At 47.7% G+C, this 14,078-nt stretch overlaps 1 protein-coding gene across 2 annotated transcripts in view; it reads left to right on the top strand.

Moving 5' to 3' along the window:
- The window catches only part of plxna4 (plexin A4), a 198,880-nt gene that overhangs the window by 28,115 nt on the left and 156,687 nt on the right, over positions 1–14,078 (top strand). For both annotated transcript variants that reach the window (XM_040175345.2, XM_078100305.1), the window contains exon 3: positions 1,168–1,350. In XM_040175345.2, coding sequence (XP_040031279.1) covers positions 1,168–1,350 — 183 coding nt within the window. The remainder of the gene's footprint in view (positions 1–1,167; positions 1,351–14,078) is intronic.

Genomic DNA, 14,078 nt, shown 5'->3' with positions numbered 1-14,078 from the left:
CATTTAATTTCAGCCAACCTTGTTTGGTTTATAATAACCTATTACCAATGTCTAGTCATTCATATCAGACCAGAAGTCGTCCTAATTACAAAGGCTTCATTTGTACTCTCAAATCAATCTACAAGACATTGCATTTCATCAAGTCATTACAAGAATACTTTTGTTTAAGAACTCTCTAGCTCCCCGTACAACAGTTGTTGTTTTTTAAGGTACATATTGAATAAACATTTTGTCAGTCAACTGCCAAGGCCTCTCTCCCAAAAGCTGCCTACCACATTGCTAAGCCATTAATCAAAAAGGATGTATGCTTCGGCCCTGAAACCAGTGTTTCAAATCCATCCATTCGCATAGAATAATGACCAATCCCCAACACCATTATTCTCTTATCAAAACCCATAAGTCACTCTGCCCACAGTGACGGCCGTGAATATCCCCCCGGCAGGGTAGAACACGTGCATGCAAACAAAGTGTAGAGCGGCACACCCGTCCGTATTTAATAAGAAAATCCCAGCAGCATATCTACACAGAAAGCATAACAGATGAACCTCCACGGAGAGTTCTATTTCTCCCCATTCTGATGCAATGTTTTTTTTTTTTTTTTTTTACATATTTAGATGAATTGCAGTGATTTGCCTCTGTATGATGATGCAGCTTTCTTTTTCGTTTTCCCCCGGCTCACTTTGAATCTTTTCACATCGAGTATCTTGACGCTCTAGGGTTCCTGTAGTAGCTGTATCATTTGGCGAGCAGCGGGGAATTGTGCCTGACGGAGAACCCTCTGGCACCATTACTGAGCTGCAGCCTGACTGCAGTCTTCTTCAGTCTTCATCTCTCTCTCTCTTACTTTTTTTCGACGTTTCCCGTTTCATACATTCGGTCTGGCAGAGGTACACAGGCATACAAATGCTCGCAAACAAACCGCTGCTGCTTTTTTGACCTTCCCCAAGGATTCACTCTTTATCAGACCAGGTAATGGTTTATATCTGTGAAACCGTGTTCAATACCACAACTGGACTTAAGCCAAACCATTTCCCGAAAGTGTTGGCCTAAGCCGTGGCCCATATATTAAAACTTTGGGCAAAGATATTTGTATTTATTTTTTATTTTTTTGTATTAACGAGGGGAAATCCAAATTGTGATGTATTCTTCTGCTCTTCTCCACCGTAGCTCCTGACCATCGACGATGACTTTTGTGGCCTCGACATGAACGCGCCGCTGGGCGTGTCCGAGATGGTGCGCGGCAAGCCCCTCTTCTCCGACGCTGTCGACAAAATGTCCTCCGTCATCGCCTACGTCTACAAGAATCACTCGCTGGTCTTCGTGGGCACGAAAAGCGGACGAGTCAAGAAGGTAAGGACCAGAAAGCGCAGGACGAATGGGTGGCAAAAAGGTGGCTGGAATGATCGAGGCAGAGATTTGTTTTTCCTCTGGTAGAATGTGGAGTAAGGGCTGGGAATTGGGGAGTTCTGGACTGGAGGAAGGATAGTAGTAGTAAGGCGGATCGACTTTCAGGCAAATCCGCTGAGTTGGCTGCATTTGCAAGGGAGAAGAGATGTGTGTGTGTTCATGAGAGTAAACCGAAGCAGTGTGTGCTGGAGAGAATTTAAATGGGCCTGTGTGTGTGCGTTTTGAGGGGAGGCTGCAGGGCGTGGGGGGGGGTGGTCAGGAAAGCCCCATGAGGGGTCTTTATTCCTAGAGCAAGGCCTATCTGGTATCTCTCAACGTCAACCTCATCCACCGCGCCATATATCACACATACACAAGGGTACGCACAGTATCAGGAGTGTTGGCTGTACTTTTCCTTCACTTTGGACTTGAATAGGATCCAGAGCCCTGCGGGCAGATTGTAGCTCACATCAGCATGTTGCAGAACTTGCTAGACAGCACACATCAGCATGCTGCAGACGTGATTGGAAAAAGTTTATCTGTTTCTCGAGGCCAATTGAAAATATAATAGAATGGATGTATCATTTTATAAATAAATGGATTACTGCAGTACACACAAACAAATATTATTTTAATTATTATTATTATAAACTTTTTTAGAAATTGTATGACACCTGCGTAAATGTTGTTGGGCGTGTCGCTATCGCATTTAAACATCTTTGACATTTAAAGGGACGGTTATGGTTCAACAAGATTAGTCTCCTTTGAGTTAAACAGGACCGGATAAGCCGGGTTTCGGCGTGTTGCCCCCCCACCCTAGACTCCCCTCTTGCCCCCTTTTCTGGGCTAATGGGATGATGCACTGCTGCAACGTGTGATAGCAGGGTGGTAGTTCCTGTGCTTTTCCTCCCTCTTCCTCGCACTGGCACACGCGTGTCATCGCAGGGCCGTGACTGAGACTGATTCCGGGGCAGTGAGGCTCGCAGGCCTGGGAAAACCAGCGCTGAACAGGGAGCAGCAAAGAGAGGAGGGGGGGGGGGGATAGTGACTGAGAGGATGAACTTTATTCCTCAAATGATGCATGTCTTAAGGGAAGGACTATTGTTTTGCATTGGGAAGGTTGGGCCGATAAAGATGAAAGACTGAGGGGAGGATGTTTGTTTGCAGGTGTTTTTCTACAGATTCACGGGCGCGCTCGTCTTCAGATTATTTGTGTTTTCGTCGACGGCAGAAACACAAATGTCTGCGTCCTCTTATTTGGTTCCACACCGAGGCGGAGCGGTCGAACAGAAATGTTTTTGTGCGTCACGGTTGCAGAAACATTCTTCGTTTCTTCGTCTTTCCCGGGGTCCCTCCCTCCTGACGTCCCTCTCAAAGCCATGCGTTGGCACCCGAGAGAATCGTGTCCGCAGGATTTTGGCTTTGTTCTTTTTCAACCTCGCCGTGAATGAAGATTATAGTGTGCACAAATGGTATATGGGCGCGGGAAGAAAAAAAAAAAGCCCCGACTCTCAGCATCTTTTACAAAAGACGATCAATATCCTTTGTCAATACAGACGGACACACAATGCACACACAGCCCCATTACAACCCCATCCTCCCCTCCCATGTACATACCTCCCCTCCCCTGCCGTTAACTGTATACCATTAGATGACATCACAGGCAATAAAAGACAACAACAAGACAATAAAAGGTTTGAGCTTCAGTCCTCCTCCTTCATCAGTGACTTTATAACCCCTCCGCTAATGGATGTTGATTTATATACACTCCCCCAGCTTGCTTGTTCCATCCCTCAACCCCCTCCTCCTCCTCCTTTCTCTCACTTCTTCTCTCTCGCACACTATCCTCTTGTTATTTCCGCTGTTATTTATGATGCTCTGACAAACACGTCACCCTCAATAAATATTAGCATTACGGTGAAACGGAGTGGATGGACTTTAATGCAACGGTATTTTGGTGAGCTAAGTTGTTGTCGTTTACAGACTCGCGTTTATGACTTCATGAAGTTGAGTTAGCAGGGAAGCAGAGTGAATTAGCTTCAATTTGCTTGTGAAATTGTTGTATGTAATCGGGGTGAGGGTATAATTGTGCTGGAGACCAGACTACGGACATGGTTGTACATCTATACTGCTAATTAAAAAGTTAAATATTCACATAATGCATTCCCCAGCCTCTAAAACCGACCTTTATTATCCGGACTGTGTACTTAAACGCAACCGTAACCTCAAGTTCACCCTAAACTGGCGATCGGTACGCGATGTAGAACAATATTTGAGGTAGCAACAGAGGCGGTCTTTGGTGGTTGGACTCCATTGACGTTAAATATTTAAATGTTGTGTATTCCCATAAAAAAGGGAGATTGTTCTCCTGCAGACTAGACAATAGTGGTGTTGATGTTCATGAAGATGAGCCTAATGTTGATTTTGTGGAAGTCTGAGCGCATCAAGGACAGAAAATATGGAAGACAAATTGACCTAGTAAGGACCAGCCAAAGATTCCCTTTCATTTTCATGGTCTCCAAAGATGGTAGTAAAAAAACACACACTCACAAGCATAGCCTTTGGCTTCGATGCCTCTGATGCTGAGGGGCTGTGTTGGGTGAAGTCGGTATTGACACAATCCAAACTGAGTTTCATTCTCCCGTCAGCACAAAATGGACACTGCTGTCGTGGCGGCAGGATTCTGTACATGCAGAGCTGCAGCCACACTCGGCCTTCACCGTCTCACACAATGTCTCAAGACCCTCACATCACACCGGGCCCATTTGATCCGTACACCTCTACGCCTTTCCTTTGCACTTTTGGGTTTCCGTCTGTCGGGTAACTCTTGAATATATAGAATGGCTCTTTCGTCTTTACTCCTCACCTTTTCCTCCTCTTGGCCGTTTGCTTCCCGTCCCATTTCTTCACCTCTGTTTGCCTTCTCCTCATAATTTCTGCGCCTCCTCTCCTCCTGCCCACTCCCCTCCCGCCGTCTCTCTGTCCATGGCTGACTGGAGATGCTGCGAGAGCTCTTTGATGGCTACCTCCTGCCAGTGCAAGCGAATGGACCATATGGCTTCAGCCAGTCCGCCTGTCCGTCGGTCCGCTTGAGTGTGCGTTGGTCTGTGGCTTAAGGAGGAGATGGAGATGTGGGTGAAGATAAAAGACTGGTGGGGGTGAAGGTTTAAACCCTTTTTACTCCAGATCAGTGCACAGCAGCAGGTCAAGAGGAAAGCCTTAACCCCCCCCCCCCCTCTCCCCCTGCGGGCTTCTGTTTAGTTCATGGTCATCTGGTCAGGTTACACATTAGCATGAGCGGTACACATCTGCACGGACACACATGCATGATACCCGCACACAACTGCAATGTGTTGAGAGAAGCACACGTGCGTGCATCATTACGCATACACGCACGCGCTGACGCCTACGTGTGGAACCTCTGGCCGGGTACCTCCGTGGACTATGGGATGGGGGCGAGGTGTCGAGGGTAGAGGGGCAGAAGAAAGAGAGGGAAGAGATTAGATTGAGGGCCACCTGCCGAGGTGCTAATGCAGCTCGCCTCTCTCCGTCCCGATGGGGGAGCTTTGGCGCTCGATACGATGAGCAGCTGACCTTGAACTCGACATAGACAAAGGCACGGCACGCAACGGTAGTGAGGTCGAAGGAGCATCGGGGAAGCGTGTGCTTCTGTGCTGCGTTCGCTTACACAGGTGGTCCCTGCAGAAGCAGGCTCATGCTTGTGGGCTTCTAGGAGGGACGACAATAAAGGAAAATATTTTCTTCACAGGTCACTATTTGGCCATCGGCAAAGAGCATCGTGTTCCGACAATTTGTTCATCATAGCCACTACTATTCAATCTGTTTCGCTCAGCTGGAGAATAGAGAAGAATAGAAGATTTGCAAGAAAATGAAAGAATGGGCTAAATTGACCTGACAGATGGAGAGCGAGAGGTGAATCAATTGTAGTTTGCAGAGCTATAGCGTCGTGAAGGAGAAGAGTAAAGCTTGGAGGAGCAGTGGGGAGGCGCAGGGAGAGATCTGTCATTTAAGGTTGTCAGGGGAAATAGAATGAGCTCGAAAACGGGTCAATTCCTACGCTGAATGGTCAATGCTTGAGAAAGGTCAACTTCCCACTTTTGACAACACTCTAAACCGCGGAGTCCAATCCAATAACAATCGTTTTTGATTTTCGTTGAAAGGTATGTCCAAATATTATGAACTTCTTACAATCACAATCAGCATGGCGTTACTGTGGCGTTCCCGGTGTACTAAATGAGCTGGGCGGTTCTGCTCGCTGGCTTTGACAGTGGAACAATAGATTGTGGGTGGATGGATGTACGCGTGTGTGGCTGTCAGAGCTTACACGTGAGATATTTATTGCTCTGGACCGGTCCCTTATGCTTTGTGGGTTGATTGTGTCCTCGTTTCCAGCGCGAGTGTGTGCCCGCACGTTTGTCTCGCCGAGTGTGCGTGTGATGGGTTGGTTAGGCCCTGATGCAGATTATTGAAATGGACTGAGCTGAGCCACGGTCAGTGGAGCAGAGGATTAACTGCTTAGAGCTAATGATGAAATATGCTTTCGGACGGCAGGCAGGCATTGTGTGTATGTGCGCGCGAGTGATTGTGTGATTTAAGCTCCCCCTCCCCTTACTTGTTATGCTATAAACACAATTCTCCTCAACACAGGTGCTCACAGTGGCAAACGGCGCTACTATCCCCCCGGCCAGTAGCCATTAGTAGTCCATTCATTCTGCCCAGTGGTCTAAACCGCCGCTTTATTCCTAGAATGTCAATGTTCCCATACTGTTAAGACATTTTGTGTGTGTGTGTGTGTGTGTGTGTGTGTGTGTGTGTGTTGCTGCTCCCACACCAGCTATCACAGCAGCATACACTAAAGCACGCTCATTGGTGAGTTGCCATGGTAGCACAGGCTCTTCCACTCGCGGCGTAGAATGTATAGAAGGCAACGCAGGGAACACACACACACACACGCATACACACATACTAGTAGTATATTGCGATACATGTATTTAATTTGCAGGGAAGCGTGCTTTAGTGCACAAACGCGCTGATGACACGGACTGTCTGCAGGTGCTGGTAAAAGACGACCGGTGCCGTTGACCCGACGCCTACGAGGCTGATGGAACACAATACACATGTGTTGCTGTTTTCCTCGCGCTGTGTTAACTGCTGCCTGTTAACCAGCTTCACTCTGCTATTTGTTGTAGCGATAGAAAGGCATGTCAAGGGGAATCAGTCAATGGGAACCCCCAACCGCCCCCTCCCCCCCCCCCCCCACTACCCAGCCGCTCCCTCCCCTCCACCTTATGCTTCTTTTCTCAGCTCTTTTTTCGCACCATTATGCCTGGCCAATTGTTTCCACATTCATCTTCCTCTGGTAATTGCTTGGTGCACAATGTTTGCCTAGGCCCCTTTCCAAAGACCAATTTCTCCCCTAGATTTAGGGAGGTGGTAAATAGTGTGTGTTGCTTTGTGTGTGTGTGTGTGTGTGTGTGTGTGTGTGTGTGCGCGAGTGTCTGTATTAGAAAACTGTCAAAAAAATCCCAGGAGCTAATGGAAGTCGAGTACTGGCCTGGGAAGAGGATTAGAAGGTGGTGCTTGTCTGCTTACAATTCCCACAACACTTGCCGTACTCGCTGCCATCCTCAAAGCACGCGTCTAGTGACCAGGCGGTCTGACTGGGCAGCGGGAAGAGTCCATGTCAAATTCTGGGATACAGTTGGAGGGTAGGCAGGGAATGAGTGGGGAAAGAGGGAGAATAGACGATGGCATGGAGGGCTAAAAAAAAAAGGCAGGGCATTGATCGGGAGACGAAGGATGAAATTGGTGTGGTTGGAAAAGGAAGAGGAGACCAAGGGAGAGATGGTTGGATGGATGAATGCATGATGGAGAAACATAAAGACAGATGGAGAGATGCGGTGAGGGATATTTTGCTGGGAGATTGAATGTGCACCACATGGTGCGGGTGACAGAGTACAGATGGATGTCGAGATAAACTAAGGGCTGAGTAATCCAAGGGAGGAACGAAAAGGTGGAAGGACAAGGGAACACAGAGTGAGGAAGAGAAATAATGAGGGACCACCAGTGTGTGTGTGTGTGTGTGTGTGTGTGTGTGTGTGTGTGTGTGTGTGTGTGTGTGTGTGTGTGTGAGTGTGAGAGATAGAGCATTGCCTTCTGGACCAGAACGGAATATACCTGCCCTCCTGCTCCTCGACACACACACACACACACACACCTCAACTTTTCCATTTGGCCGTCCAGCGAGACACCTGTGTTTAGTTGATGAAAGACATGAGGGAAGAGGAGGAAAGCAATCTCTCCTGTGATTTAGACAAAGTATCCCATGGGGCGCCGGCGAGCCAAGAGCAGCCACCGTGCCCTCCGCCCTCCTGACTCAACAGTGCCCTGATCCGCCGGGTGACATTGCTCGCGCACTCGGCGAGTTCGGCCCCGTGCACCCTTTGCGTGTGCACGGGGCACGTGGTTCGCTTGCAAAAATAGCTGTTCACCTTACAGCGTGTCATTCAGGTGTGTATTTATAGATGCCATTGCTGCAGCTTGGCCTTATCCCTTCTTTCTAGAGCTCTTTTATAATTGATGAGCTGCCAGGGGCTGAGCAGGGCACACACACACACACACACACACACTCGCACACAAACACATATAACCAACCTTGGTGACCAGCCCCTTCGCTGCAGGTTGACACCATGTTCACACGCGCAAGTCCGAACCACGCAATCGCTTCAAACTGCTGTATTGCGGCGGCTTGTCGGCGAGGAGAGCCTGCGGCCGTCCACGGCGCCAAGGTGTTGCAGCATAGATGCGCTTCGTGTCGCTCTGACTTGCCGATCATCCGCAGCGGCTCTTAGAAAAGGAATGAATTGAATTAAAGGAAACCACCGCGGAATGTCAACTCGATGTCACGCTGATGTGTGATGGTTCGTTTTTTCTTTTTTTTTTTTATACAAGGTTGTTCTGAATTTGAATCCGTATTAAGCCTCGCTGAAATATATTTCATTTTTTTTATTTACTCAGATCTTTTCTGCCCCGGAAGAGAGTGGGTGAGCAGCTCCAGAAAGGAGAGGTGCGAAAAGAGTCTGAAAGGGGGTAGAGGGTAAAATTGGCGAGCGAGTATGATGGGTGGAAGCTACGGAGAAAGGGTAAAGGCAAACCGTCTGATGGGAGGAGAGGGCGAGAGCGCTGAAATAGAGTTTGATGTTCACTTCACTCTCGTGAGTCTGCACCTATTGAGAGGAGCACCAGTATGTGGCAGCCTATTGAGCCGTGAGCGATTGGAGTGGCTCCTCTCGGCGCTGTGTACATGGAGTTGAAAGGCTCGAGCCAGCGGAGAAGTTGGAGGGAGAAAATGACTTGTGATCTTTCCGTTTCCGATCTTTCCAGTTTGAACTGTAGTTGACTCCGAGGCGTTGCTGACTCAGGGTTAAGACAAGGTCGGCCGCTGTGCTTTGATCGCAAAGCAAAATGTGTGCCTGTCGCTTAAAAAATAAAACAAATCTCAGTTTGTCTGGTACTTCTCAGGATTTCTACAGCTTTCTGGGGGAAAAAAATATTTGGTCATTTGAAATGATCAGTTACTTATTCACTATCTGCTGTTTGGACTGGGAAACTCCATCTTGGCATGTAGTGAGAATACGTTGAAATCTAACATTGATTTCATCCAACAATGGATGAAAATGCATTCATAACTTTGCTGTATGTTTTGATCTCGCCAGTATGATGACAAACGACTTAGTCAGCTGATGTAGTTACGGTCCCGGCTCATAGTTTACCCTAGCATTTTCATTTTAGAAAGCCTGGGTAAGCCAGTATTCTGACTTTATTTCAAAAGAAAAGAAATATGGATTCCCCCAAGGCTGCACAAGGATGTTCTGTAAACACACTCCTTTCTCTCTCAATAAGTACACATAAATACAGGCATATAGACCGGCATCCCCATCTACCCTGAAAGGCTGATAATGTGCGCGGTCTGAGGAATAAAATCTACAAACATCACACATATCACGCAAGCAACAAATGTGAACTTAAATAGTTTTGGGGTTGAGAAAGGCATCTGGCAACACCGCCGTGCTTCAGATGGCTGAAAATAATTGCATAGTTACATCTCTCAAATGTACGTACTCAAACAACACATCAGAGGCTTTTTTTTTCTTCTTCTTCTCTCTACCCCGCCTGTCAAGCTCGCTCTTAAAGCCTAGATCCGCTCAGCCAGTTAATTAGCATCACTATTAACATTCTTCAGCCATATCAAGTCTGTGTCAAGCCAGCAAATGGGAATGTAATTATGTCCAAGCTTTCTCTCCCCTTCTTTCTCTCTTCCACTGATTTACCATTGAGTAACTAACTACAGAGAAACGTCCAAACATTGCTGTCTAACACGCAGCCACACATTTACAGAGTTCTGCTCATGTCAAAGGTGGCCCAAAGGTTAAGGATCACCCTCAGCGGCTGCTGCTGAATGAATCCGCCGCTGCTTTTTTTTTTGTTCCTCCTTTCTGTGCATCGGTAGAAGCGCTTGAATTGGCATTAATTACTCCGACGAAGCCGACTGTGAAGGCACTGGCTCTCCAGCACCTAATTAACAATTCCTAAAGGTAATTTATTCCTAATTAAAGGGTATGGAAAAAGTTTATAGTAGCTAGTGCACACTTAGAAAATTCCAGTGCATCAATTATCATTTTAATTTTAGTTTATGCGTGGGCATTTGCCCGTGTGCGAAGAACCAAATCATTGCGCGCCGTTGTTCACTTGTGCGGCGGCGGTAGAAAATCAATACGATGTCTAGCATCAAGTCACACAGTGTGATTCCACTCAGTGGATGGATGGCTAGCAGGAGCAATGCCACAGCCAAGGTTAAATTTCCTTTCAATATGCCTCCTTTGCCATTAGTGCGGTGCGGTGGGAGGGTCATAACTGAAGGTCCACAATGATCAAGGAAAAGTGAAGAATCGTGTTCTTTTCATTTCAGGGCGAGTTTATCCGAGGCAAGGTAATGTTCTACTTGTGGAGTATGTCTCTCTTTCTTCTTCACTCCACTCTGGACCAACTTTCATCACTTTATGTGTAATAGATTTTCTCAAAATCCCCAATTGATGGGATTTTCTTCCCATTTCGTATCGGCGGCGTGGTGCACGTAGCAGCTCATCGCTCTTTCGCTCATTCTTTGCCTCTTTTATGTCTTCTGTATCTCCATCCACTCCTCCCCTCTCCACATCTCAGGTATATACAGGCTGCAGGTGAGCGCCCCCCCCCCTCCCCCCCCCCAACCTACGCCTGTAGCCATCACACTCTCTCTCTGCAGAGAACACGTTGACTCACAACTGGGTCATTCCCTCTCCTCCCTGCAGTAAACAGTAGCAGTCAGAGGCGAGGCTGGACTAGGCTGCGGCGTGTAGGCAGGCTCAGCCGCCATGGAGACTGCGGAGGGAAGTGCGTGCCGGAGAGGCGGTTGCGTTTGTTTGCATGCGCACCTGTTTTGTATTGCGAATTGTAAATTGAGACGGAGAATGTGAACGTGTGAATGCGAACCCTGTATGAATATAAGATGTTTCTTTTCCATTTGTGTTGGTATATATTCTGTTTTGAAGCTTCCATCAACCTTTACACGTATTAAGGCTCTTGCAAAGATTAGCTGCATCTCCTATCACCTGCTTGTTTGTTTGTTGTCGCTTTATTTGCACATTCTTTTATTGCTCAGCCTATCCTCCCACTCATCTCACACACACACACACATACTTTCTAATGTAGCTGCGGTGGTGTCGGTGAAGTGCGATTTAGATTAGTGTGACTCTCCCATTGAGCAGATTCAGACGTAAACGTCTTTAAAAGGGTCCCTGAGTCGGTCTGTCCGACGTCACGACTTTGAAGTGTGCCTCCGGTACCAAAGCTGCTTCATAGACAGAATTACAGCGGGGACAGAAAGTGAGAGAGTACATATATGCAACGGAAGGAGGCAGAGAGACTGCAATAAAACTGCTGTTGGAATATGAAGAAAAGCAGAGGCAGTCAAAAGAGAAATAGAATTAACATCTGTAATCTTCCACACCTAGCCTTGCAGTTCATTCCTCTCATCTCCTCCTTCCTTCCCATCCACACACAGAACATAATAAGTGGATTTTTATCTCCACTACAACAGCACTCCCAAAGCATTATGGGATCCCCCCCCCCCCTGTTCCACACACAGAATAGTACTTGCCTATCTGTGCATAGAGACATTGTCTTTCAGGAATAAGACGGAATAGCTTGAAAGGTTTTGCCTTTTTAAAGTATGTTGGTCCATTGGTGTTGTAACCTGCGTGTAGCTTAAAACTCACACGGGACACGTTGTCAGCCGGCTTGTGTTTGCTAAAGTCGGGCGCCGCCGCCTGTCTTCTGTCTCTCCAAATCGCACCTTCCACCAGAGCCTGATGAAAAGTGTGGCTCCCAAGTTCAGCCATGCATGCTGTTTACATTAAACACATTCTTAGGTGAGCAATAACCCCGGGGCCCCGTTTGTGTCACCTTTTGAGCAGTTACACGCAAGACTCGATCACTGCACACCCACCATGTCTCTGTGTGTGTGTGTGTGTGTGTGTGTGTGTGTAGGGTATGTAGTTCGCAGAAACATTCGTCACTGTAATAGAAAATTCAGTGAGAGCAGAGGCACCCGGCATGATTTGTCAGATATGTTGGCGCAGGGATTCTATTAGTGGTGGTGGCTACCTATCTCCTCCCTCTAATGTGGCTTCAAAACAAACTTGAAAGTTGTGTGCGAACAGCAATGTTTTTTTTTTTTTTGAACGGCACAATCCTCCTTTTGTGAACAAGCGCATCAAAAAGTGTTGGGAATACCACGTGTTCATCTCCTATCTGTTGGAATATTGTCGGCCAGCATGCCATTATCCAGCACCTCCTCAGTCCAGTCAGTGCCGACTGCTCTAATAGTCAGAGATGGATTGAGGTTACCCATCACAGATCACAGTAGCACTGCAGCACCCTGTGTGTGTGTGTGTGTGTGTGTGTGTGCGTGCATGTCACAGTGTGTTTGTAGTTACTGCCCGAGCCCTCTAAAAGCCAACACCATAGATATATTTGATCCCCTTTTGCACACATGCGAGCACCCTGGGAAATATGACTTCCAAAGATACTGTGAAGTGAACACCGCCCCATCCCCTCAACCCCAATTCCTATTTCCCCTGTCTGCGTTCATTGTTGGCTAAAACTTACGCAGCATCTCGCCTACACAACTCCCAGGAGAGGGGGGGGAGAAGCGGGGGGTAGTTTTCCCTTTCCCATATTTAATCAACTTCTCCTCTTTCATTAAAGTTAAGCCATTAGCACATTCAGGAAGCGATGGGAAAGCACAGTCTCCAAATGCGCTGAATATCAATCAGGGGAGAGGTTTGATACAGACGAGGAGTGAGAAGAGCACACGGGGGGGCCGGAAAGAAAAAAAGGCCATTCAATTTGTAATGCAGCAAAAAAAAGGGAAGAGAAAATTGAGACTTCCTTTCTCTGTGTCTTTAGTCTTTTAGTAAATCTTTGTCTTGGTCTGTGTTTGGCCAACTACCCCTCGAGCCATGCCTGGCAGGCACGTGGCTGTGTGCCGTTCCATCTGGTTTGGCTCCTCGGATCTCTTCTCGTTAGGCCAATGCTGCCGTTTAGTCTCAGCTGCCCGCTCCTACAACTGGCAAACCAAGCAAACCACTGTACTGCTCTCCTTCTGCCGCCACCGCCATAGCTTGGCCCTCGTCCTCGGTAGCAGCTTAGCTGTCCGCTCCCGAGTTCTGTCCAACAGGCTTTGCAGCCGCATAGAAAGTGCTGTCAGTCCCGGAGTAGTTTAAAAAAAAATCCCAAAGTATGTACATTCTCTGCAGGAAAGTGAGCACCAGTGGAGTTTTAGTGCAACCTGCTGTGAACACAGAGGCCTTTTTATTTTTTGTCCGTTCCCAATTCACATGAGATTTTTTCAAATTGAATGCAAAAATGCATCAAACAAAGGGATCTTTATCAAAACAACCAGAAGAACCCCCCCCCCACCACAACATGCATTGCTCATGCAGAATATTGCATCATTGACACGCTCTATTTACTCTCACTCGTACCTTGTGCTGTGGTACAACGCCCTACACTTTAGGCTCCGATTCCCCGCCGGCTTAGCACACTACAGATGTAACTGTGTCTGTCGGAACACGTTGGCAGGCCCCCCCGTTTCACACAGCGTGGGCTACAGACTTGGCCGACGAAGACACGCCAGGGGAGACGCGTTCCGCAAAAAGGAACATCAGTCCCACTCACTTCCACCCAGACGGATGGAGGAACGGGCAAAGCAGGGAGGTGGCGGCCGGTGCCAGAGCATGGAGAAGGAGCTTCGCAGCTCTGCTAACGCGATTGGCTGATCTGTTTGTCGGTGGAATAATCTCCCGGTGGACTGTTGTTGCGCCATGCTACCCCCCCCCCCCCCCCCCTTCCCCGCTCCCGCTGTTTGACACCATAACTCAGCGGAGGTTTTGCTTGCGCAAGATCAGCGGTCTAGCGGTCAGCTGCCGGATGAGCCGCTGCTTTCTGATGCGCACATAAGGCCAACGTGTCCACCGGTAGTTAAATAATGAGCTTGTGGAGCCAATTAGAGAGTTATGGCAGGTGGGGGTGGTGCATGTTGGATGAAATGCAAAATGAGCAAAACGAACAAA

Source organism: Gasterosteus aculeatus, chromosome 4 (genome assembly GCF_964276395.1).
Source record: "Gasterosteus aculeatus chromosome 4, fGasAcu3.hap1.1, whole genome shotgun sequence".
In the NCBI taxonomy this organism is placed as follows: domain Eukaryota; kingdom Metazoa; phylum Chordata; class Actinopteri; order Perciformes; family Gasterosteidae; genus Gasterosteus; species Gasterosteus aculeatus.
The sequence above is the reverse complement of the archived record's forward strand: the minus strand, read 5'-3'. Positions and strand labels throughout refer to the sequence as shown.